At 45.2% G+C, this 27568-nt stretch overlaps 1 protein-coding gene across 1 annotated transcript in view; it reads right to left on the bottom strand.

Moving 5' to 3' along the window:
- LOC132502380 (arylacetamide deacetylase-like 4) overlaps nucleotides 1–21116 on the bottom strand; it is a 28690-nt gene extending 7574 nt beyond the window's left edge. Inside the window, 5 exon segments of the mRNA XM_060118251.1 lie at nucleotides 11366–11680; nucleotides 11889–11942; nucleotides 16656–16719; nucleotides 20770–20986; nucleotides 21039–21116. Of these exon segments, the coding sequence (XP_059974234.1) occupies nucleotides 11366–11680; nucleotides 11889–11942; nucleotides 16656–16719; nucleotides 20770–20986; nucleotides 21039–21116 (728 nt within the window).
- Nucleotides 21117–27568: the final 6452 nt, after the last annotated feature.

Genomic DNA, 27568 nt, shown 5'->3' with positions numbered 1-27568 from the left:
TCCAAGGCAAGGGGTATCCCAGCGCCCCGAGGTCCAGTTGCTAGCTATGATACCATATGGGTCTGTGATGGTCTCCATGTTTTGGGGTGAGTACCCCAAGGGCATTCCTTTCCTTTTATTTTTTTAATATACAGGATAGCCCATTCTAAAGGCTCAGACCTTTATTTGTTTATTTATTTTATAAATTTATTTATTTGTTTATTTATTTATGGCTGCACTGGGTTTTCGTTGCTGTGTGCGGGCTTTCTCTAGTTGTGGTGAGCAGGGGCTACTCTTTGTTGTGGTGTGTGGGCTTCTCATTGCGGTGGCTTCTCTTGTTTTGGAGCATGGGCTTTATGGAGTGTGGGTTTCAGTAGTTGTGGCACGCAGGCTCAGTAGTTGTGGCGCACAGGCTTAGTTGCTCTGCAGCATGTGGGATCTTCCCAGACCAGGGAACGAACTTGTGTCCCTTGCATTGTCAGGCAGATTCTTAACCTCTGTGTCACCGGGGAAGTCCTCCCTTCCTTTTTATATACAAACAGGAAAAGGGAATCTGATAATTGGGATGCCAGAGGGCAGGTGCATTCATCAAACTTTCCTTTAAGACCTTGAAAGCTATGTTGTCTGGTTTTCCCATTAAAAAATAAGTTGGGGTTGTTATTATTTAGTAAAGCATACAAAGTTTTTACCATGAGAGAAATTTGGGATTCAATTTCAGCAATAACCAACCAGCCCAAGAAAATCTCACGATTGGTGCTTAGTTTTGGATTTGGGGGAAACTAAAACACCATGAAGTCTGTCTGGATCTAGGTGTATCCCTTGTTCTGATATCATACACCTTACATGTTGAACCTGGGTTTGGTCAAGCTGCAATTTTCCTTTGGCAACCTTATATCTCTTCATGGCTAAAAGCTTTAGCAAGCAGATGCTGTCTTCCTGTGAGGAAGCTTGAGAAGAAGAAAAAAAGAAAGAAACCATCCACATATTGCAATACCACAGAACTCCTAGGGAGGTTTATATCATAGGTCAGCCTTCAGGATTTGTGAGAAATAAGGACTCTCAGTAAAACCCTGAGGCATTACTGTCCAGGTGCATTGTTGTCCATGCCAGGTGAAGGCAAAAAGGTATTGGCTAACCCTATCAACTGGAATAGGAAAGAATGTACTGCATAAATCAATTATAGTAAAGAATTTGCTTCCAGTAGTAATAGATGTCAGTAGTGTCGGGGAGGTAGGAATGACAGGGTTTCAAGTGATAACAATGGTGTTTATTGAGTGGAGGTCCCTGAAAAACCTCCATCTTTGGTCCTTAAGTTTCTCACCAGTAAAATAACAATATTACAGGGAATAGTGCAAGATAATGAGGCCTTGAGAGTTGTAATAAATTATGGATGTTAGCATTTGAAGTGCTCCTTATTTATTGGGTATTGATTAATTCTGGAAAGAGGTTTGAAGAGACCTTTTTGAATTTTTATGGGAGATGTGCTGTGCATAGTGTCAAAATCAGTTGGAGATTTTGCCTTGGTAGCTGATGCACTAGGGACAAATGAGCAGCGCTTCCAGAATCAGCTCTAGTACCGTCAGAGACAGCAAGTAAAAGATATCAAAGGGTCATTTAATTTACCTGGTTGGATGCTTTTATGACTACTGTCAATTTCTAGAATTATTTCCCCCTTTGGAGAGAAAGAAATGTTGGCATGGTACTTATCTAAGAAGTCTTGACCTTATAAATGGAAAGTGGTAGAAGACCTAAGGAGAAAAGGGTGTGCATCTCTCAAAGGGCTAAACCAAAGGGAATAGGTTCAGAGACAGGAACCTCTTCAGATTTATTAGAGATCTCCACTATTGGAACTCTTTTTGGACTCCATGGCAGGGAGCTTTATAGTAGTGGGGTTGAGCACTGAGAGTGTGGCTTCGCTCTTAGTTAGGACTGGAAGAGATTCACCTTCAACTTGGAGAAATGTTCTCCAGGCTGATTAAGATGAAGGACTGGAAAGAGCCCCTGTAGTTTCTCAGAGCCCCATTAGTGAGAACTGGGAGGACACTAGAAAGTCTGGTTAGAAGACTGAAGGTGCCTGAAGCACTTAAATTTATAACAATCTCTTTTCCAATACCCTGGCTCTTTGCAATAATAGCAGAAACTAGAAGCTTTTGGGTTTGGGGTTGGGGGGTGGTGCCTTCATTTGCTGGTGTTGAAGATTAAGAATTTTGGTAGACTTCCTTTGAGGTGGTTCATCTAGGATGAGAGAGAGCTGGTTTGACAACTTAACTAAACTTGGTATGGACATAGTTTCCATTCCATCCTGATCCTTTTTACTAGAAGGAAAAGGTCCCAGTTCAGCACATCAATAAACACAGGGTTAAAAGCTATCCAGGTGGAATCAATATCTGAAGGAAGACCAGACTTTTCTTTTAAAATAACCTGACATCCATTGTAATGGTCATGAACGGGTTCATCAGATTTTTGTGAGGAAGTCTAAATCTGGTTTCAATCCACAGGCTTTGGAAAATCCCCAGGAATTGCCCAGTGAAGTTGCTTAGTAATTCCCTGAGCCTGATCATATAAGTTAGTGGGCTGGTCTTTTGGTTGTACTTACAGACCTTTCAGGATATTCTCCATTAGTGGTTTTCATCCAATGCTTGGCCTGGCCTTCACCAACAAGCATATGAACTAGCTGATATAAGTCAGAGAAACCAGAATGATAAGTTTGAATAACTATATTAAATTCCTCAGCAAACCTGTGAGGATCTTTGGTTACTTTGGGAAAATCTTTGACTATGATTGGAGTTCAGCTTTAGTCCTGGGAGTATAAGAAATTAAGGGGTTAGCCTCTGTATCCTTGGAAGGCTTCATTTTAAAGGACAGGCTCTAACGTGGTTGGACCTATATATTGTTATACAGAGTGAAGTAAGTCAGAAAGAAAAACAAATATTGTATAATATCGCTTATATGTGGAATCTAGAAAAATGGTACAGGTGAACTTATTTGCAAAGCAGAAACAGTCACAGATGTAGAGAACAAACTTATGGTTACCAAAGGGGTAAGGAGGGTGGGATGAATTAGGAGATTGGGATTGACATATATACACTACTATGTATAAAATAGATAACTGATGAGAACCTACTGTATAGCACAGGAAACTCTACTCAATGCTGTATGGTGACCTAACTGGGAAGGAAATCTAAAAAAGACTGGATATATGTGTATGTATAACTGATACAGTTTGCTGCACAGCAGAAACTAACACAACATTGTAAAGCAGTTATATTCCAATAAAAATTAATTAAAAAAAAAAAAACAGGGGCTTCCCTGGTGGTGCAGTGGTTGAGAGTCCGTCTGCTGAAGCAGGGGACACGAGTTCATGCCCCGGTCCGGGAAGATCCCACATGCCGTGGATCTGGGCCCGTGAGCCATGGCTACTGAGCCTGTGCGTCCGGAGCCTGTGCTCCGCAACGGGAAAGGCCACAACAGTGAGAGGCCCGTGTACCACAAAAAAAAAAAAAAAGAGTATGCAGTCAAGAAACTTAAAAGAAAAAAGTATCAAAGATGTATGTTTGGCAGTTAATTAATAAAAATATTACCTTACTAACACAACATTGTAAATTAACATTTCAATTTAAAAAATAAAAATATTTTTTAAAAAAGGACAGGCTCTGATAAATTCACAGGAAAATGGAATGGGAAGAGTTTCAGAGAAAACGAAGGGCTGGCTGAGAGAATTAGTAATGGGAGCTAAGGGTATAGAGGAGATGTAGGCAGCATAGAAAGGAAGGAGGAGGATGGCGCTGGAGGTGTGGCCTGAGATTTAAAAGCCAATGAAATGGAGCCTGAGACTTTAGAAGCCATTTATCTTTCTTTAATTGTTCGTTTGCCTCAGTTAATCTTAAAATCTTATTGTGCAGAGAGGCAATTTTGGGTTTTGATAACATATGGAATTCTCAAAATATCAACTGAAATAGGCATTCCATTCAGTTTGGGAAATTTTAGAGCTATGGTAGTCCAATTCAGTTTTTATTTTTAAGATTTTTTTTTGATGTGGACCATTTTTAAGGTCTTTATTGAACTTGTTACAATATTGCTTCTGTTTTATGTTTTGGTTTTTTGGCTGTGAGGCATGTGGGATCTTAGCTCCCCGACCAGGGATTGAACCCACATGCCCTGCATTGGAAGGCAAAGTCTTAACCATTGGGCCACCAGGGAAGTCCCCAGTTCTGTTTAAGAAAAGTAATTTTGAGGTTTTCACAACTTCCCCGTAATAGCCATTGATAGTCTAAATTGCCTTTGGCTAGGTCAGTCCATTTCGTTAGAAATGTGAATGAGGAAGGATCGTGGTTATTAAATATATAATAAGCTAGAGTACCTGTAGGGAGGGTACCCTCAAAATATGTAGATAACTGGGATCCCATTTCTCAGAAGACTTTCTCTAGAGAAAGAGAATAATTTTCAAACAGCATAAATAGCTTACATCTCAAAACAGTTTAAACAACTCAAATAAGAGAAATAGTGTGCAACTCCAGCAGCTCAAATACCTCAAACAAACTGTAGGCTTAATACCAGCCAGTTCTAAGGGAAAACATGGTCCTTGAGGAGCCAGGCTGAAGGTTTCTAAGCCCAGTTCCCATAGACCAGCTCCTATTCCAAATGAATGGGCCCAAGGCTGAACCAGCACAGTTCCAATGAAACAGCCCCTGTTCGTGAAGGAATGGGTTAAAGGCTAGCCAGTTCCAATGAAACAGTCTGATTTCAAAATCAGACCAAAGTGCCAAACAAGTACTTGCATACAGAACAAGACCTTAACCAGAAAACACATAATCTTAAAATAGATCTCGAATTAAACCTGGAGAGCTTCCAAACACAAAGAGGGCAGAAGCTCAGATTCAGGAGGAAGAGTAGCATTCCAACTCCAGGGTTGGTAACAAAAGCAGAGAGCAACAATGGGCTCAGTGTGGGTACTGCACCAGTTTACCCACCAGCCCTGGAATCAGCAGGGGTATTCTCTGGATCCCCATACTGGCCACCAAACCATTGACCAAAATAAATAGACTGCCAGTTATTTCCCCAGCAAAAGCGGGTTTATTCAGGATCAGCAAAGAATTGCAACTCAGGGTCTATAACCACAGTGAGCCATGAGCAAAACTCCACACAACAAGGGAAGGAGAACTCAAAATTCTACAGCAGAGAAAAGGTAGTTGGGAGGGCTATAGTAAACAAAGAGTCTATGGCTTGTTGCCAGGAAAGAAAAGCACTCCTTCTTCTTATTATTGGGCTCTACTATCATCACAGGGTGTGAGAGCTTCCGATTCTGGTCTCCTGACTCTGTTTAATTGAGGTTTCTGTATATTCATTTTTTTCACAAGGGTAATATAGACAACTCGTTCTCTTGCTGCTTTGGTTGTATGTATTGTTGGTTACCGATCCTGGTGGAAATGAGAGGGGATGGAATTGCAAAAAGTCTTGAGAAAACACACATGAAATCTGTGTGAAGTTTATTTCTTTGAAACCATCTTGGACTCCAATCTCTTCAGATTCTACAGCCTCTGTCTCCACTATGTTATCCCAGGTCCCAAAGAGCATTTGACTGCTGTGTAGGGAGAGTTCCAGAAACAGAAACACTATTAATTCTGTTTTTATGGATGAAAAAACAGAAGCTGCATTTAATTAAGCAAGTTGCCCACATTCAGTGGCAGACAGAGCTGGGATTCTAATTCAATTCAACTCAAATCCAATTTTGTTTAAATCCAAGTCTATTCAAATCTGACTCCAAGGCCAAGTTCATCCCTTGTCAATAAACCACCACAGTCCACAAATCAAAAAGCTTATAGCAATCCCCGAGTATCTCTCCCTTTGCGTCTCTTGACCCACTCACACTTTAATGATTTCCAATCATATGGTTCTTGAAAATACCTGAAGCTGCATTCCTGAGAGACAGATGGGGCAAAAATTCTTACTCATTGTAAAGATGGGAAAGCAGAAGCCTGAGGTAATGGGTGCTTGCTTTATTACTTAAGAATATTCAATTCTAATCCTAAAAAGAAAGAAAGAAAAACAGGATGAATGACACTCATAATAAGTGTTAAGCATAGAAGTAAAGTAAGCTGGTAGCTCAAGACATAGACAAAACACATAGGAAGTGTCAAATACAGATCATGAATAAACAGGGAGTTTGGAGACACAGAAAGAAATTATAGTAATCAAGACGGTATGGTACTGGCACAAAAACAGAAATATAGATCAATGGAACAGGATAGAAAATCCAGAGATAAACCCATGCACATATGGTCACCTTATTTTTGATAAAGGAGGCAAGAATATACAATAGAGAAAAGACAGCCTCTTCAATAAGTGGTGCTGGGAAAACTGGACAGCTACATGTAAAAGACTGAAAATAGAACACTCCCTAACACCATACACAAAAATAAACTCAAAATGGATTAAAGACCTAAATTGCAGGCCAGACACTATAAAACTCTTAGAGGAAAACATAGGCAGAACACTCTATGACATAAATCACAGCAAGATCCTTTTTGACCCACCTCCTAGAATAATGGAAATAAAAACAAAAATAAACAAATGGGACCTAATGAAACTTAAAAGCTTTTGCACAGCAAAGGAAACCATAAACAAGACAAAAAGACAACCCTCAGAATGGGAAAAAATATTTGCCAATGAAGCAACAGACAAAGGATTAATCTCCAAAATATCCAAGCAGCTCATCCAGCTCAATATCAAAAAAACAAACAACCCAATCCAAAAATGGGCAAGAGACCTAAAAAGACATTTTTCCAAAGAAGATATACAGATTGTCAACAAACACATGAAAGAATGCTCAACATCATTAATCATTAGATAAATGCAAATCAAAACTACAGTGAGTTATCACCTCACATCAGTCAGAATGGCCATCATCAAAAAATCTACAAACAATAAATGCTGGAGAGGGTGTGGAGAAAAGGGAACCCTCTGGCACTGTTGGTAGGAATGTAAATTGATACAGTCACTATGGAGAACAGTATGGAGGTTCCTTAAAAAACTAAAAATAGAACTACCATAGGACCCAGCAATCCCACTACTGGGCATATACCCAGAGAAAACCATAATTCAAAAAGAGACATGTACCAAAATGTTCATAGCAGCTCTGTTTACAATAGCCAGGTCATGGAAGCAACCTAAGTGTCCACCGACAGATGAATGGATAAAGAAGATGTGGCACATATATACAATGGAATATTACTCAGCCATAAAAGGAAACAAAATTGAGTTATTTGTAGTGAGGTGGATGGACCTAGAGTCTGTCATACAGAGTGAAGTAAGTCAGAAAGGGAAAAACAAATACTGTGTGCTAACAAATATATATGGAATCTAAAAAAAAAAAAAATGGCTCTGAAGAACCTAGGGGCAGGACAGGAATAAAGACACAGATGTAGAGAATGGACTTGAGGACACGGGGAGGGGGAAGGGTAAGTTGGGACGAAGTGAGAGAGTGGCATGGACTTATATATACTACCAAATGTAAAATAGATAGCTAGTGGGAAGCAGCCACATAGCACAGGGAGATCAGCTGGGTGCTTTGTGACCACCTAGAGGGGTGGGATAGGGAGGGTGGGAGGGAGACACAAGAGGGAGGAGATATGGGGATATATGTGTATGTATAGCTGATTCACTTTGTTATAAAGCAGAAACTAATACACCATTGTAAAGCAATTATACTCCAATAAAGATGCTAAAAGAAAGAAATTATATCATGCATTAAGATATACAGTAAGATAGTAACAGCACACCATATTAAAAATAGAGTATTGGGCTTCCCTGGTGGCGCAGTGGTTGAGAATCTGCCTGCTAATGCAGGGGACACGGGTTCGAGCCCTGGTCTGGGAAGATCCCACATGCCGCGGAGCAACTAGGCCCGTGAGCCACAACTACTGAGCCTGCGCGTCTGGAGCCTGTGCTCCTCAACAAGAGAGGCCGCAACAGTGAGAGGCCCGCGCACCGCGATGAAGAGTGGCCCCCGCTTGCCACAACTAGAGAAAGTCCTGGCACAGAAACGAAGACCCAACACAGCCAAAAATAAATAAATAAATAAATTTATAAAAAAAAAAAAATAGAGTATTTATGAAACAATATTTGGTGAAACAAACAAGAGTACCACTTATAGAAAGAAAGTAATGGAAAGATTAAGTCAGAAGTCTTGAGTGTGTCATATGTGCATTGATAGCCACATCATCCTAAATTGGCCAACCATTGGTAACACCCAGTATGGCCCCATTCTGGCCCTAGGCATCGTCTCCCAAAGAATGCAGATAAAATTCACAGATACCCAGCAGGCTAATAGGTGAACTGCTGTTGTGGCCAGGTGTACCTGCTCCAGTGTCTCTCTGATGCAGTAAGCATGTGTGTTGGTTCCACACACGTTCCATCTGTTGGAACCCCTCTAGTCCTCTTAAACACAGCAACAGAGGGGAAGGTGCATGCAACAGAGGAGAGAGGACATGTCAATATTGTCTAATCCTATATGGAGCAGGTATGAACCTTCCACCCCCTGGCACCTTACTTTACATGGGCTAATTTACTCATCACTTTTCCCCTTGCTTCTTGCTGTTTTTTAAATGGACTTAAGCCTTGTGATTAGACCATTTTAATTTGGTCTGTGAGCCTTTCTGTTCAGTGACCTTCAGAATACCTTGCCTGGTAGTATCTGGGGCTACTATTGCATCAGTATAATAACCCACAGCACACATGGCTGATCTTGAACAAAACTGTGAATCAGAAACTTATCTATGACCTTCTGCCTTCTTTGTTATGCTTGTATGCTGTCCCATAGTCACCTGGATTCCCTCCATCAAAATTGGCTCCTTCCTCAGGTGATGAAATTTTCTTTCCTCTATACACTGTCTCATTTGCCAAAACTTGTCTGCTTTGTGTCTCATTTCATCTATCATCTTGCCGCTATTACCACTAGTTTGAGGTTGAAGAGTTAACCTTCAAAACGTGTGCTTCTTAGAAATTTAAACCTATTGTTTTGAGTATGCTGCCACCAAGTGGCAGTCAGGCCTCAAGTGTGGCTATGTCTATTCTTACCATCCATGAAGGAGTGAAGAGGGAGATGACCCGGGATCTAAGCGCAGAGCACAGGGACTCTTGGCCAGTACGTGATTAGGTGGTTGTAGAGAAAGCAGTTGCAGTGAAAACCCAAAAACAAGGACCTAAGACTTAAACAGAAAAGAATTTTGCTCTTCCATATGTAGAAATGGAACTGAGTGCCACTAGCTTCAGCTTGTCCTGGTGATAGATGTTTTTGGTGACTATAGACCATGAGTTCAAGGGAGAGGCTAAGTGGATAGACCTCCTCTCTCTACTTCAACCCGACAACTCTGCTTTTCTCTGTTTTATACATCAGGGTGCCCTATACATTTTCATTTATTTAGAAGATGCTATAGTTTTAAAAGGAACTGTTACTATGTTTCAAATCCCTCTCAGAAGTTGTCTTTCCATACTTGAATTATTATTATAATTATTAAAATTATAAATACTAGCTTATCCCTGTTGACCCAACTCTATGGAGGGTGGTCTGCTGGACAGGGAGGGGTAAGGACAAGACTTTGGAGGCTGGAAAGGAAGGAGAGGACATGGAAGACCCCTAACAACAACAACAGAAAAGTGCTAGAAGGAGGGACTAAGAGTAAGGACCAGGACCATAGAAGGTCCTGCACTCTTCTATCTGAATAAACAGAGAGAGAGAGACCCTGGAACATCTAAAACTCCCTGGAACTTGTCTGGTTTTGCTAATATAAACACAATAAAGATCCTAATGAATTCAAGGGCAAGTCCAAGTTTAACGACGATGTCAGTTGATGACTCTGACACTTCACTGAACATGTACAATGTTAGGCATTGCTTCCTCATCCTAAACTAGACTCCCAGAACCAACCATCTACCTCCCATGGTGGAAGTCTAGTGACCAGGGCCAACAAATTGCATGTTTCTGGCTCAAATAATGACTTAACAGAGGTGTCTTTCTTCAAAGGAAACAGGCAAGGAGAAACATCAGAAGAAGAACTGTTTGACTGGAACAAAAGAAGAGGACTGACTAGCCCCAAGTCAGAGGACTGGGGATGGCTGCAAAATGTACCCCAAAGGGCTGGGTCAGCCCCAGGCAAGCTGGCCAAAACCTAGGAGGAAACAAGCGTGTCCAAGTTAATGAAGTCGTAGGTTTGGGGAAGCAAACGTCTTCATGAAACTAGGTGTTATCAAGTAAGAAAAGAAAACTCAACTCCTGGGAATTCCCTGGTGGTCCAGTGGTTAGGACCCAGAACTTCCACTGTAGGGGACCTGGGTTCGATCCCTGGTCAGGTAACTAAAATCCCACAATCTTCACATATGATCAAAAAAAAAAAAAAAGAAAGAAAAGTCAACTCCTAGGACCACATTTGTAAAGAATTTGTGGTTAGGGTCATTTGCAGCCACTGACTGCAAATCAGAACCATTGCCATGTATCCCATATCACATAAGAGTCTGGTGGAGGAGACACCTCCAGACACTCAATGTCCACGCCCAAAGCTTGAGAAGTTATCCGAGACTTGGGATGGCTGCACGTACACCAACTGCGCGGGAACCTACTAGGATGGGAACCCTCTCAGAAGCAAGGAGTTTTTGTCTGTTTCATTCACAGGTATATTCCACATGACAGGACAGTATCTGGAGGGTGACAGGTATTCAGTAAACATTATTGAACCAAGTGGATCATTGCCCAGAGCCACCTGTGTTTTACGGTAGAACCAGGACTTGAACCCTGCCCTGCATGGATAGTGCAGCCAGGCTGTTTTCCACTGTGCCACATCTCAGTAAGGATTAGTCAGCAAAGATGTTCTACCTCTGCATGCCTATTACTTCAATGGACACCACTGATTGCTTTGCTTATATTCCTTGGAGGATTATTAGCCCGTCTCACCATTGCCGGTTATTTTTTTTTTTTTTTAGCAGATATGGGGTTTTCTGTGGGGGTTTTTGGTAATGACTTTTTATACTGATATTCAATGAATACAAAAATAACAACATACAAATTTGATACAAAAAAAATCTCACACTGATTTCTTTGCAGAGCCTCCTAATACCGGATCCTAATACTGGATACTGGTGGAGACACCTATCTGTATTCCATTCCCAGTGCTTCCGGGTACCAACTCTATCAACTGCTGACTGATCGTTAACTTACACGGGCTCTTATTCTATCCTTTTTTCTTCCTCTAGCCTTTGTTAATACTATTTTCCTATTTTACTGCATTCATTCCTGGAAGCCAGCTGACACTGTCCCCAGGACCGGCGGGCCCAGCCCCAGTAGCAGTCAATCCTCCCACCATAACGACACAGGCCAATGGACGACACTATTTGCCTGGGCCACCCCCCGTCGAACTCCGCAGCCACCCGCAGGTAGAGCGAGGACCCGAGCACCAGCGCCAGGAGGAAATCCATGTTGGGCGGCTGCGCGCGGGGAGCAGGTTGGGGGTGCGGGGCTCGCAGGAGAGGCGCGCTCGGCTCCCCGGAGGAGCTGCGGGAGCCGTAAGCCCCTGGGGCCGCCGCGGCTACTGCTGCCGCTCTCCTAGGAAAGCGGCGCCGCGCGCAGCCGCAGCAGTTCTGCGCGCGGCCTCCGGAGCCCCCTCCGGCTCCCTCCCCGAGAGCGGAAGTGCTGCAGGGGAAGCTGCGCCGCCTGCGGGGAGGGGCGGAGCAGCAGGTACGGTTTTATCTATGTGGCTAATCTATCCACCCTCCTTAAAAATCTGGACACAGAGAGTTGCCTCCAGGCACCCTGCTGCCTCCGCCCTTGGGAAGGCGCCTCCCCGTGGCCGAAGAGATGAAGTGCAGAAGGAAAATCCCTGCGCTGAGGGGGCAGCGGACACTGTGGCTTCTGGTCCTACCTTTGCCCCTCATGGCTCTGAGGACCCATAACTCGCCAGATCACAGACGCCTTCCTGGAAAATAAGGGACCAAGCAGTTTCTGAGAACCCCGGATTAATCCCATATCTGATGCAATCCCATTCACGTGCCCCAGGTTCCCACCCACGGCTGGCCATCCTGCTCAAAGCGCGGTGCCCCTGATCGAGCTCAGCTTCCTGCTTGCTCCATCTAGCGAATGTTTTCAATTGGAGCTCATGCTCACAGCAAACCATTATCAGTCCTTATGTGGTCCCACTCCTGCTTTCCTTATTTACTTCCTTTTATTTCTATTTCCTCTCCCATAGGCACCCACCCAAGTATGTTTGATACATGTCTGTGAATATACATGTCTTATAAAACACATTGTATTGTTTGTGTGTTTTCTAATTAACATAAATTTTATGCTGTTGCTTTCATTCTGTCTGTTATATTTTTTTAATTCTCACTGAGTTTTAAGGTCTACGTTGCTGTGTCTACATCTTGTGTGTTCTTTGTAGTTACTAAACAGTATTCCACAATATCAGTGCAAGCCGTTTTACTCCTTGTTTTCCTAGTGATGGAAACAAGTTGCCTCTGTATGCGCTATGACGTAGGCCATGTATGTCACAGCACTGGGTGACAGTTTATCGGGAATACCCACGCAGAGGGGTGGTTGGGCCTTCGGGTAGACACATGCTTAACTGACTAAATACCGCCAAATGCTTCCCTTCCCTGGTGGCGCAGTGATTAGGAATCCGCCTGCCAACACAGGGGACACGGGTTTGAGCCCTGGTCCAGGAATATCCCACATGTCGTGGAGCAAATAAGCCCGTGCACCACAACTACTGAGCCTGCGAGCCACAACTACTGAGCCCGCGCACCTGGAACCCGTGCTCCTCAGTAAGAGAAGCCACCGCAGTGAGAAGCCCGCACACCACAACGAAGAGCAGTCCCCGCTCGCCGCAACTAGAGAAAGCCCGCGCGCAGCAAAGAACATCCAACGCAGCCAAAAATAAATAAATTAAAAAAAAAAAATACTGCCAGAATCTCCCAGATGCCTGCAGCTCCCTAGGCAGCAACAAGCAAAGATTCCATTTCCCCACATCCTCAGCAGCAATTGCCCTCTTTCTCATTCTTGCCCATCTGATAGATTACAAAGGCATATCTGACTGTTGTTTTAATTTACGTTTCTTATTTATAGTGGATTGGAACACTTTTTCATATCCACATAGCAGTTATATTTCCCATTCTTTGAGTTGCCTTTTGACATCCTTTACCCATTTTTAAGCAGGTGTGTTCTGTCTTTTCTGCTGCGTTTCAGGAATCCCTTGTGTTTTCTGGACATCTCTTGTTACTTTCAGACATCATATGATTTTTCTCTGAGACTATCATCTTTCTGATGACTTTTCTATGGTGTCTCTTTTGAGCAGAAATTCTTAAGTTTTGTGTATCCAATCCATACCATTTTTCACCCCGTGGTTTATGCTTTTTGTATGTTATTCAAGTTGCTTGCCAATTCTATGCCATAGAAATATCTTTCTACATTTTCTTCTAGTAGATTTATAGTTTTACCTCTCCTGCTTTGGTTCTGAGGCCATCTGGATTCCACCTCTATACAAAGTGTCTGTAGTGTAAGGTGCTAGCCAACCTTTATTTCTCCCCTTGTCTTGAAAGAGATGTCACAACACCATCTCCTAAACAATCCATCTTTTCCTCACTGATTTGGGGTATCACCAATCACCTAAGAAGTCTGTTTCTGAGCCCTTTATTCTGCCTTGTGGGCCTACTGTCAGTTCCTGTGTTGGCATCATGCTGCTTGTATGACTATGTCTTTGCATTGTAGTATGTTGTTACTACCAGGTAGGAAATAATCCCTCCTCTTTACTCTTTTCTTTCTGAATTGACCTAACTAGTCCTTCCTAATTTCCTCCTTTTCTTGATGATTTGGTCTGCTGCAGTTGACTCCAGGGTATGGAGGTCAGTTCAACTCAACATGAAACCCAGACAAGAAGATCTGAGCCCCCTCCTCGCTGCCACGCATTCCTTGCCCATCAGCATCTCACCCACGGCACTCTCTCTCTTACCCAATCGACAGAAGTAGAGAGTCACGCTCCTTAGTAACCACATAGCTCATGTAAACTCTGGAAAACAAAGGATAATCAATAGACTCAGTCTGGTTTTACTCAGTCCTATATCCCAGAGCCAGGACAGTATCTGACATACCACAGACACTCCATAAATATTTGTATGGTTGAAAAGAGGGCAAAAATCAATGGTATCATTCTCATGTCAAAGCTTATATTTATTGTCTACCTTTGAGCTTTCTGCATAAGCATCTGAGCAGAACCTGGTCTAGGCTTTCTCTTACAGAGGACATTTTACAACTTCAGTAGACTCCACTGCATTCATTAATGAGAGTGTAGAATTAATGTCAGACCTACGATGGTTATAATATGGATTGATGGGGAACCAGCGCCTGGTAAAGGGAAAAGGTACTACTCGTAAGATGCAGCCCTTTGCTGGAGTTGCTTGGAGCTTGGTTGTTAAAATAAAGGTTAAAAAGCTGATGAGAGGGGGCCTCCCTGGTGGCGCAAGTGGTTGAGAGTCCGCCTGCCGATGCAGGGGATATGGGTTCGTGCCCCGGTCTGGGAGGATCCCATGTGCCGCGGAGCGGCTGGGCCCGTGAGCCATGGCCGCTGAGCCTGCGCGTCCGGAGCCTGCGCGTCCGGAGCCTGTGCTCCGCAACGGGGGAGACCACAACAGTGAGAGGCCCGCATACCGCAAAAAAAAAAAAAAAAAAAAAAAAAAAAAGCTGATGAGAATTTCAAAGAAGCTATGCTAATTGCTGGTAGGGACAGAGGAAAGAAAGATCCAAAAGCCGAGATCATCAAATGCTGGCTCTGTTCAGCAAGTCCAGGTTTTTATAGCTGAAAGTTTAAAGCTATATGTTTCTGAAGACCTCTACTGTTAGATATTCCAGAGTGGCTGCACCATTTTACAATTCCACCAGCAATGAATGGGTGATCCAGCTTCTCTGCATCCTTGCCAACATTTGATTTTATCACTATTTTTTATTTTAACCAACCTGATGGAAGTATAGTGATATCTCATTGTGATTTCCTATGTGTTTCTGATCATTTAATAGCTATAACAAAATAACTTAAGAGGTGCATGAACTGTACAGTACATATCACACCAGCAGGACATGGGAAAATAATTCCACTATTACACACATTAATATTTCTGCAGCAAACCTATGAACATCACATAAGTAAATAAATATGGGCAATAAGTATCCTCATCCCAATTTAAATCTGAATATGTGAACAAATGAGCTCAGGTCAAATATGACTGCCAAACCAGTTGTGAAAAAATTCTCAGCTTTCCCAGCAGCCTGGATATTGGAGCTGCAGATAAGGAATTTTGGACCTGTTGATAAATATATAATTCTAGATGGCCTAATTCCATTAAGGCATCACTGGAATTGAATCAATGGACAGTAAAGAGGATAAGCTGGGAGAAGATGTTGTTCATTCATTCTCTTATTCATCCATTGGACAAATACTTATTGAGTACCTACTATGTGCCAGCAAATGAGGCTCTTCCTATACGAAGCTGAGTAAGGGAAGCACCTCTGGAAAACCCCACCCAGTCCAGAGTAGAAAAGGTTGCCTCGCTGGGACTGGGAGACATGACCTTGGGTGACAACAGACTCATGGGTGTAGTTCAGGGTCCTTCTTTATTCTCACGCTGTCATGTACAAAATGGACAAATCTGGGCATGGAGCAAATTCCCAACTTCTCTAAAATATGTCCCTGTTTGGGGCTTCCCTGGTGGCGCAGTGATTGAGAGTCCGCCTGCCGATGCAGGGGACGTGGGTTCGTGCCCCGGTCCGGGAAGATCCCACGTGCCGCGGAGCGGCTGGGCCCGTGAGCCATGGCCGCTGAGCCTGCATGTCCAGAGCCTGTGCTCCGCAACGGGAGAGGCCACACAGTGAGAGGCCCACGTACCGCAAAAAAAAAAAAAAAAAAAAAAAAGTTTGTCCCAGTCCTAATTGAAACCGTGCACCTCAGATTGGGACTTGAACCCACGTGCCGGGACTCGAACCCAGCCTAATCCCTGATTGGGACTTGAAGGTATTCATTTCAACAATGCAAAAAGCACCTGCAGCATCATCACCCCAAACCACAGCCAGGACCTTGACCAGAACCTTCAGCCAAGCCCTTAATACCCCCACCACCATCCCACCTCGCTGCCTTCCCAGTCTGAGAGAACGGTTACCTTGAATCCCGTATCCCTCACTCCTTTTCTTTCCTTTTTACATAGTTCCATTGTATCTATGTATATTCCTTAGAAGTATTATTATGAGTTTAATTGTTTTTAATTTTGTAGACAAAGTATCTGGCTTTATGTAATTTTTTGAAAATTTTTTCACTGAATTTTATACTGCCGATATTCATCCACAGTATGGTGTGCCTTCCGGTTCACTTACTTGAACAGCTATGTCATATCCCATAATGCCTTAACAGCTGTGCAATATAACATTGACTATGCCACAGTTGATTCATGCACTCCCCGTTGAGGGGCATTTGGGTTGTTTCAGGTCTGGGTTGTTTTGAACGACGCTGCGCCTGTCTCCGTGGATGCATGTGCAAGAGTGTCTCTCGGGGCCCAGGACCTCCTCTCCCTCTGTTCTGCAAATCATCCAAGGCCTCACCCCTCCCTTCTGTCACCCAGGTAACTCCTACCGACTTTCTCCAACAATTCACCCAACCGACAGCAGCACAGAGTCAGTCTCCTGGGATAGAAGACCACACAGGGCGTGGTACATGTCTGCAAGACAAAACCGACACATCAGCAGCCACCTGTAGGGAGGTCGTTGCCCCACGGGGACCAGCACTGCTCCCCAGCCCCCAAGAAGAGCTGCCAACAGTGCTGGCACTGGGTGTGACATCTTCCCTTTCTTCCTATTCTTGGCTCCTGTGAAGTGACTCTGGCCACCTCTGCCGGGACAACACAAAAAGCCAAGTCAGACGCCTGAGTCGACCCCAATCTCCCGAATATCGGGGCTCAGATGCGCCTTGGGGCTCCCCAGCTGCAACATTTTCTTTTACAGTAGGGGAAACTGGACCTAGAAGGCTTGGTGATTTGAAACCAACAAAGCCAAGATGAGGGAAGGTGGGCGTGTCTGCCCTGAAATATGAATAATAATTATATATATGTATAGATGTTATTAAGAAGTAAGCAGTGGTCGCAGGGGCCATTTCTATGAGTCGAGCAGTATGTTTGAGGCTCTCAGAAAGCAGGCCCCTGATCATTAATACATTGACCACATGGGCACAGTGCCAGACACAGAAGCTGGACCAAATAAACCACGTCTGACTCAGCCGTTCTCAACCCTGGCTGTTTATAGAGGTAAGGGGTGGGGAGGGGTGGGGGTTACACACCCTGATGCCAAGGCTGAGCCCCAGACCAACCAAATCAGAATCTCTAGGGTGGGAGCACAGGCGGCAGGATTTCTCAAATCCCACCAGGCGATTCCAGTGTCAGAGGGGGTGGTGATGGAACATCTGGCAGAGAGAAGCAACAATGGGGCGGGTACTTGCTTTGTTAACACGGTTTGGGGAGGTGACAAAAGAAGGGTCAAAACGAGTCAGAGTGGGCAGCTCCTAAGTAGGTCTCGGACCTGGCTGAAGTCATCTGGGAGCTTTTTTAAAATACTGATTGTGGATCCCATCCCCAGAGACTGACAGTCGGCCTGGGGTAGGAGCTGAGTGTATGACTCTCAAGCCCCCAGGGGGTTCTAAAGTGCAGGCAGCCAGAGTGGAGACGACTGCTAGCCACGACCTAGTCCTGCCGACCTTCCCCACTCCAGCCCCCCGCTCTGTGGTCCCAACATTCTTCTTTCTCTTGAGTGCCCAAGGTTTTGCACTTGCTCTCCCTTAAGAGGGCTGGGACTAGGGTGAGGCAAGCAAGGCCCTCGCCTTGGGCGCAAAATTAAGGGAGCATCAAAACACTCAGTAGCGGGCTTCCTTGGTGGTGCAGTGGTTGAGAGTCCGCCTGCCGATGCAGGGGACACGGGTTCGTGCCCCCGTCCGGGAAGATCCCACATGCCGCGGAGCGGCTGGGCCCGTGAGCCATGGCTGCTGAGCCTGCGCGTCCGGAGCCTGTGCTTCGCAACGGGAGAGGCCACAACAATGAGAGGCCCACATACCGGGAAAAAAAAAAAAAAAAACACTCAGTATCCAAGATAAATCATACTTTGGTGCAATATTTTAAGGAATCAAAATGAATGCCAGAAACGTCCGTGATGAACAACATATCGAAATGTTAGAATGCTCCTTTGCTTTTGCACGACTTACCCAGCTCTCTTGGATCCTGCTTTTATATAAATGTTGGTATGTTGTTCATCTTAGTTTTCTGCATTAATACTGCTATTTTTAATATTGCATAAAATATATTTATCTGGATCACTGTGGTTTGGGGTGCCCCTTTAAATACGGAGCCCAAGGAGGGTGCCTCACCCCATTCCCGTAAGGCTTGGAGCTCTCTTTCCCAGCCCCTGTAGGGCCGGCTCCTTCTCATCAGTTGATCCTGGGCTCAAACTTTGCCTTCTTGGAGAGGCTTCCTCTGACAGGAAAAACTGAATGTGCTCCCTGAGTCATTCTCTACTCCATCGCCCTGTGCTGCCACGATGTGAAATTACCCTACTCATTTGTTTCACTGTCCAGCCCCCTCATTTGAGTGGGCTCCAATGAGGACCTTTCTTGTTCTCCACAGTGTCCCCCGTGCCTCAAAGAGGGTCTGACACAAAGTAGGTGCTCAGTAAACATTTGCTGAGTGAGCCTCGGTTTTACTTTTGGAAATAACGTCATCCCTCCACAGAGGGAGGGGAACAGACCCAGCCAATGAATGGGGGTGCTCCCCGGGGCCTCTGAAAGGGAAGAGGGATCTTGGGCTAGGGTGAGGCCAGTAGATGGAAGATTATTCATAAAAGGGGAGAGCTTCAGGGCAGCAGATTCAGCTATTGCATTTTCACCACCAGGTGGCAGTACACCCTAATCTCAGGGAACATGTAATGCGAACAGCCCACCTCTTCACATGGGCAACTTTTCTCCTGTGAGGAAATAGAGACACAGACGTAGAGAACAAACTTATAGTTACCAAGGGGGGAAGGGGAGGGTGGAACAAATTGGGAGGCTGGGATTGACATATTACATTACTATGTATAAAACAGATAACTAATAAGAACCTACTGTATAGCACAGGGAACTCTACTCAATGCTCTGTGGTGACCTAAATGGGAAGGAAATCTAAAAAAGAGTGGATAGGGCTTCCCTGGTGGCGCAGTGGTTGAGAGTCCGCCTGCCGATGCAGGGCACACGGGTTCGTGCCCCGGTCCGGGAAGATCCCACATGCCGCGGAGTGGCTGGGCCTGTGAGCCATGGTCGCTGAGCCTGCGCGTCCGCAGCCTGTGCTCCGCAACGGGAGAGGCCACAACAGTGAAAGGTCCGCGTACCGCAAAAATAAAAAATAAAAAAGAGTGGATATATGTATACGTATGACTGATTCACTTTGCTGTACAGCAAGAAACTATCACAACATTGTGAATCAACTATACTCCAATAGAAATTAATTTTAAACATTTTTTCTCCTGTGCGGCCATCCCTCCATCCATCCATTTGTTTGTTGGTTCATGAACATACCCTTTCACCCAGTTATTTGCCCATCCATCCATCTATATATTCATGCACTCATACATCCATTCAAAAAATAAAACCACAGGCCTGGTCCTGGGGATCCTGCAGCAAGCAAAATAGAAGACTTTCTCGCACTCTTGGAATTTCCACTTTTAGTTGGGGAAGGCAGGCGGTAACTAAGGAAACACCCAGAGGAATGAGATAAGTTCAGATTGCGACAAGCGCCATGAAGAAAACTTTAAAGGATGATGTCAGGGATGGAGGTGGGGGGCAGGCATAGGGTAGGGCACTAGAGTGGGCAAGGAGAGTTCTTTAGATAAGATGTCCAGGGAGCCCACTCTGCAGAGGGACATTTGAGATCAGACTGGAAGAATGAAGAAAGGGTCACCTGTCCTGCAAAGCAGCAGTGGGGGGAGACGCAACTTTGGAGGACTCGGGGACAGCAAGTGCAGGAGATGCAGGGTGAGAAGGAGCCTGGTGTGTCCAAAGCCCAGAGGAACAGGCAGCATGGCTGCAGCAGAGTGAATCGCTGTGGGAGGTGGGAGACCCGGGTGACCAGGTCGGAGAGGTCTGCGGGGCCAGCACCAGCTGTGGGGAGGAGTCGGGATTTCACCTGAAGACCCCGTAAAGCCACAGGAAGTGTTCACTGCAAGACTGACAAGTTCCGACTTGTATTTTTAAGGGTTCTTTCTGGCTGCTGGGTGAGGATTAGACTGTGAGGGGTGAGGGGTGACATGGGAGAGCAGTTACTGGGATGTAGGGATAAAGGGATGCGGGCAAGAGAAGGTGGCTTAGGATCACAGGGGCCTTGCAGAGCCGGAGAGAAACGTATGGGTTTGAGAAATTCTGTGGGGTGAGAACAGACAGGACTGGTCAATGGCTGTGAGTGGTGAGGAAGCGGAGAAGAGTCAACACTGCAGGGCCATAAACATCAAACGCCACCCCTCTCCAGCCCTGGCCACTTCACCACCCTCTCCTTGACCAAGACTATCATAGTATAAAAAAGAGCGTTTTCACACCATCTGCTGACTTGAGCCCAAAGCCCTTAGTCAGGGCTCCCTATAAAAACCTCCAGCTGCTGATTCCTTGGAGGGAACCCAACAAGGTTCCCATGCGAGGGGTGGGCAGCGCTTTGCATGAAGATGAGGCTCTTCCTTCACGAAGCCGCCGGGGACCATCTTACCCAGGCTCCCTAATACGGCACTCCCTCCGTGGAAGAAGATGATGCCTCACCGGGGGCTGGGGGAGGCCGCCTTGGGCTGGAACAGCCTCATGGGTACGGTTCCAAAACACAGGTTGGTTACCACGAGCCCAGGGTCCTTCTTGATTCTCACGCTGTTGTGCAAAAACTGAATAAATCTTGGCACGGAGCAAATCCCCAATTTCTCAAGTATATTCCCCTGTTAGAGGCAAGAGAAAGAGCAGGAGATACTAGGAGAGGTTAGGATCTACCTGGATGGTGGATGACTCCTGCCCCTTGTAACTGCTAGGATGTTTTTGCAGTTTCTCATCTGCCTCAAAGGCATGCATCTAGGGCTCATCAGGCTCTAGGGTGTGTCCAGATAAAGTGTTTGGGCTTTCAGAATCTCCTCCCAAAAGCTCTTGGTTGAATAGTGGTATGAATTTGCCAAAGAGCTAGCCCACGTTTGGGCTGAGTGGTTGGGCATTGAACTGATCAAAGCCAATGTCCAAGGCAGCTGGCTGGCAACCTCGCTCTCTTTGGCTCCCAGCCTAAGACGGCAAAGACGGTCCATCACCTGGGTCAGCACCATCATTGCCTCTCTGGGTTATGACAGACCCTTAGGTCTCACTTGTGTTCAACAGGAAAGAGTAATGGGATCAATTGAGGATGTCTGCCATGGGCCCAGGAGGAAGGAGCAATGTCACAAAGGCTCTATAGTTGCCAAATGTGAAAAAGAAATCCATTGTTTCTAAACTAATATGGTTGTAAGTTCGGATCTTAACAAATGGCACCGCGAAACAGAGGAAAGCTTCAAGTGAGCTTTATTAGGGGGCGCTCCCGAGCGAGGTTCACTGGTCCGAGAGAAAGGGGCCAGAGAAGTCGCACCCGGGTGAGGGTTGGGCAGGATTTTATAGGGGAAGAAGGGAAAGGGGTGTGGTGAATCTGGGAGGGCGCAGGGTATTCCTTATTTGGTGGTCTCTTCGGGTATCGTGGCAATATCTGGTGCCGGTTACATCAGTCTTGGGACCGCTAGTCCCGCCCCTCGAAAGGCGGGAAGGCTGGGCCGGGTGGAAAGCCCCCAGGTCAGTTCCTGGAACTGGGTGGTCCGGAATGTCTCCAGGTCAGTTTCTGGAACTGGGTGGTCCGGAGAGTTTCGGTCTGATGCAACCTGTGAATCTGATTGTGTTCCCCTGCCTCGGGCCAGTTGGCCTTACAATAGTCACTCTAGTTATAAACAAGCAAAATATCTGAATATTTCTTGAAATATAGTTACATGGTATCATATCTCATGTACTAAATGCATTTCAACCATAATGGATCATCTCTTCCGTGGACCTCGCATGGAATATGTGTCTTTGTCATAAAGAAAACAGGAAGGGATAATTGTGAACATAGTAAGAACAGCTGACACTTATTAGTCGCCTACAACATGCCAATACTGGTCCAAGTGATTTGGATTATTAACTGGCTTAAACTACTCAGCGATCCTCCTAAGTCAAGCACAATTATCAGCTCCATTTCACAGATGGGAAAAGTGAGGCATGCCAAGGTCAAGTGTCTTGCCCATCAACAAGTAAGATGTAGAACTTATGTTCTCAACCACTAAACTAGAAAGAGCTTGGGTTCTCAAGTCCAGCAGATTTGGATTCAAGACTTAGCTCTACTACCACTGACTCATTGAAAGATCTTGAGCATTACCTTCTCTGAGCTTCAGTTTTCCTCATTTTATAAAATAGAACAATGGAGTCTACAGTCCCTGAGGATGAAGCTTGGGAATTAGATGCAACCACCCCTATGGAGTGTGTCACTGGTGGGTCCTGGCAAGTGTGAGCTCATACTGGGTCCTGCCCCAGGTTTATGGAATGACCCAGTGCATTTGCTCCATGGAGACGACCCCACCCCCGTCCCCACTGCCCCATGGCCAAGGCTTAGGCTTCTTAAAAGGGAACTCCCAACAAAACCCCTATTTCCCGGCCTGAGGTAGGAGCAAGATGACCAACGCGGTGGAGATGACCTACTTTCCCCACCACTTAGCCCACATCTGAGGAATCCATTTCCAGCATCTAGAAGAGCAAATGTTTCAGAGATTTTGAACGATGCAATGTGGTGATAAACATCTCTTAGCTCAACATTCTGAAAGGTCACTAGATATAGCCAGGAAGTTAGATTTGGTTTGGTTTGGTTTGTTTTTTTCCCACAGTGAGTCCACATTTGCCAGAGCTGGTAATTTAGGACAGAGGCAAATAAGGAAGATTGATTATTATATATTATTATATAATATTGTAAATACATATTATTTATATATAAATATTATAAATATATTATATATATATATAATATTTCTATATTGTAAATATATTATTTGCATAAATGTTATAATGTGTATATATAAGTATTATAAATATAATATAATATTTTGATATTATTTATAAGAATGTATTAGCAGTAGTATAAAGGGGACCATGACTAGTTTAGGAATGCCTGAGATCCGGAACTTTAGATGGATATTGAAACTCTTTCACAAAATATTCTAGCAGAGTTTGCCGTTTAAAATAAAATCTAGGGACTTCCCTGATGGTCCAGTGGTTAAGACTCCACGCTTCCAACTCAGGGGGTGAGGTTCAAACCCTGGTCAGGGAACTAAGATCCTACACACCCTGGGAAGAGGTCAAAAAATGAAACAAGGGCTTCCCTGGTGGTGCAGTGATTGAGAGTCCGCCTGCCGATGCAGGGGACACGGGTTCGTGCCCCAGTCCGGGAGGATCCCGCATGCCACGGAGCGGCTGCGCCCGTGAGCCATGGCCGCTGAGCCTGCGCGTCCGGAGCCTGTGCTCCGCAACGGGAGAGGCCACAACAGTGAGAGGCCCGCATACCGAAAAAAAAAAAAAGAAAGAAAGAGTACTGTAAAGACATCTCAGGAGAGAAGGGCTCTGCTTCCAGGTTCCAGGTACTCACACAGCAGGATCCTGCAGACCACGTGGCTTTGCCAGCACCCAGCTTCTGCACTGTGTGAGGAAAAGTGCAGCACAAGGAATTATTAACCATAACAGGGAGTCACAAGAGAAGAAGCAAGAAGTAAAGAAAACTCAAAATAATTGCAGATATACGGAACAGCTATTACCCCTAGAGCTGAGATAGCACACCCAAAGGAAAAACCCCACCTCTCACCCCATTGGCTTGAGGTCCAGAGCTTGTTGGAGAGGGCCTCACTGAATTGGTTAATCGTTGCTCTGCTGCTGTACCAGCAGGACTTGATGGCATCTACCCCAACCCTCACCCCCAAAAATTTGCTGGAAATCTGCCCTCCTAGGTGCTATTAAAAGCCCTTCATTCACAATAAAGTATCTGGCTGGAGGCATTCTGCAGTGAAACTACCCAAGGGGCCTGGAAGGGAAAGCTACGACAAGAGATGCCATCCAAACAGCAGGAGCTGGAGCTGATAAAAACACACATGCTGCAGGACCCGAGGTCTGGGGAAGCCATGCACACTTCAGGAGCTTCGCCTAGAGGAGCTGGTGGAGCAATTTGTGCCCCAGGACATTGCTGAAAACAAAAGAGCCTACCTTGCAATTAGGCTAACAGTTGGGTGTAGCACCAACAGAGGCAGAGAGCTTAGCAGAGAGGTCAGGGAAAGTCAGAAGGCCCTCAAAAAAAGTCATCCCGAGGCTGCACCCCCTCAGTCAGAGCTGCACACTAAGGGAAACAGACTTTACTGGAATATCCATCCAAGTCACTAAACAAATAAGCAAACAATATAAGCAACAGGCCCAGGGAGGTGTGGGGGAGGAATCAATATCCAGCATTGCTACAATGTAATATCTAAATCTCCAGTTTTCAACAACAGCAAAAAAAAATTATGAGACATGCAAAGAAACAGAAGAGTGTGACCATAAGGAAGAAAAAAAAAAAAGGCAAGAGAAACGGCCTTTGAGAGCACCCAGACGTCAGGCTTAACAAACACATCAAAGCAGCAATAATAAATATGTTCAGAGCCAAAGAAAATCATGCTCAAAGAAAGAAAGGAGCATATGATGACCTTATTTCATATAAAGAATACCAACAAAGAGATAAAAATTATTTTTTAAAAAAGAAGACCAGGGCCTCCCTGGTGGCGCAGTGGTTGAGAGTCCGCCTGCCGATGCAGGGGATACGGGTTCGTGCCCCGGTCTGGGAGGATCCCATATGCCGCGGAGCGGCTGGGCCCGTGAGCCATGGCCGCTGAGCCTGCGCGTCCGGAGCCTGTGCTCCGCAATGGGAGAGGCCACAACAGTGAGAGGCCCGCATACCGCAAAAAGAAAAAAAAAAAAAAAAAAAAAGACCAAACTAAAATTATGGGATTGAAAAGTACAATAACCGAAATGAACTATTCACTAGAGGGGCTCAGCTGTAGATGTGAGCTGACAGAAGAAATAATAAGCAGACTTAAAGGTAGACTGTAAGGTCGGATCTTAACAAACGGCACCACGAAACAGAGGAAAGCTTCAAGTGAGCTTTATTAGGGGGCGCTCCCGGGCGAGGTTCACTGGTCCGAGAGAAAGGGGCCCGAGAAGTCGCACCCGGGCGAGGGTTGGGCAGGATTTTATAGGGGAAGAAGGGAAAGGGTGTGGTGAATCTGGGAGGGCACAGGGTATTCTTTATTTGGTGGTCTCTTCGGGTATCGTGACAATATCCGGTGCCGGTTACATCAGTCTTGGGACCGCTAGTCCCGCCTGGGCCGGGTGGAAGGTCCCCAGGTCAGTTCCTGGAACTGGGTGGTCCGGAAAGTCTCCAGGTCAGTTTCTGGAACTGGGTGGTCCGGAGAGTTTCAGTCTGATGCAACTTGTGAATCTGATTGCGTTCCCCTGCCTCGGGCCAGTTGGCCTTACATAGACTAATAGAGATGGTGCAATCAGAAGAACAGAGAGAAAATGAAGGAAGAAAAATGAACAGAGAATTCCAAGAAAAGTCGGCCATGACTAGGTACACTACCGTACATGCAATGGAAATGCCAGAAGAGAAAAGAGAGAAAAACCATCAGGAAGATACTCAAGGAAATAATGGCTGAAAGCTTCCTAAATTTGATAAAAAACATTATCCACATCCAAGAAGCTCTAAGTATGATCAACAGAAAGAGATGGTGTCACTGGTAAATTCTGTCAAACACTTAAAGAAGAATTAATTCCAGTTCTTCACAAAATCTTCTTTAAACTAGAAGAGGAGAGAACACTTCCCAGCTTGTTCTATTGAAACAGGAGGGAAGGGGGCAGGGCATAACCTTTAAAAGAGTGACGTAGCCCAAGGACACAACATAAACTGATTAGACCAAACTAGGTCCAAGATGGCTCCACTGGACCCTGAGCCTCAGTATATTCTCCTTGTAACACAGCAGCAAGCTAAATGACACACCCACAGATGCCATGACAGTTTCAAGGCTGACCACAAAGGTCAAAAAGTGCGCAGTAACCCAATTCCTGGAAATCCCCACCCCTTCCCCAAAATAACTGGAATACTCCTCCCACTCATTAGCCTATGAAATTACCCACCCCTATAAAAACTGAAAACGCCATACTCTGGTGCTGCTCTTGCCCACGATCTGTTTGTGGAGTGTGTTTCTCTCTAAATAAATCCACTTCTTACCTATCACTTTGTCTCTCACTGAATTCTTTCTGCAATGCGACATCAAGAACCTGAGCTTCGGGCCTCCCTGGTGGCGCAGTGGTTGAGAGTCCGCCTGCCGATGCAGGGGATACGGGTTCGTGCCCCGGTCTGGGAGGATCCCATATGCCGCGGAGCGGCTGGGCCCGTGAGCCATGGCCGCTGGGCCTGCGCGTCCGGAGCCTGTGCTCCGCAACGGGAGAGGCCACAACAGTGAGAGGCCCGCATACAGCAAAAAGAAAAAAAAAAAAAAAAAAGAACCTGAGCTTCATAAAGTCCTGAGAGCAAGTGTGTGATCTCAGTTAAAAGACCGTGGGTTCAAGTCCCATTCTGAGTCACATGGTTTCACTGTGACTCCAGTCTTATCCTGATATCAAAGACAAAGACATCAAAAGAAAAGAAAACTATGGACCAATATACATGCAGAGATCCTCAACAAAACTGAATCCAGCAACTTAGAAAAAGGGTTAATTACCAAGTGGCACTTATTCCAGTAATGCAAAGCGGTTTTAACATGTGAAATTCGATTGACATCAATAGAATACAAGATAAAAACCACAGGATCATCTCAGTAGATGCCGAAAAGGCACTTAACAAAATCCAAAACCCTTTTGTGATAAAAACACTCAACAAACTCAAGACAAAAAGCAACCTCCTGACTAAGGGCATCTATGAAAAAGCCACACCTAACATCATAATTAATGGTGTATATCAGTTTCCATTGCTGCTGTAAAAAAAATTATCATGAACTTAGTGGCTTAACCAATACACACTCATTACCTCACAGTTCTAGAGGTCAGAAGTCCACCCTGGATCTCATTGGGCTAAAATCAAGGTGTCAGCAAGGCTGCATTCTTTCTGGATGCTCTAGGGCAGAATCTGTTTCCTTGCCACCTTCTAGAGACCACCACATTCCTTGTCTCATAACCCTGAAAGCGAGCGGGGCCCTGTGGGGCTCCTGGCCATTGAGCCCTCTTATTTTTTGTCCCCCATTTCTTGCAGGCAAGACTCCAGCCTCCATGACCTTCCCTGAGTTCCAAAGGGCAGATTCAAGCTGTTGCTGATCATGGGAGGAGAGGCCAAGAAACCACCTGAGGCAAGATTAAAGGGACCAGAGAAGCTCATCAAGATTAAGAGACCAGGACTTTCCTGGTGGTCCAGTGGC

Source organism: Mesoplodon densirostris, chromosome 2, assembly GCF_025265405.1.
Source record: "Mesoplodon densirostris isolate mMesDen1 chromosome 2, mMesDen1 primary haplotype, whole genome shotgun sequence".
In the NCBI taxonomy this organism is placed as follows: Eukaryota; Metazoa; Chordata; class Mammalia; order Artiodactyla; family Ziphiidae; genus Mesoplodon; species Mesoplodon densirostris.
This window is presented reverse-complemented; position numbering and strand designations above follow the sequence as displayed.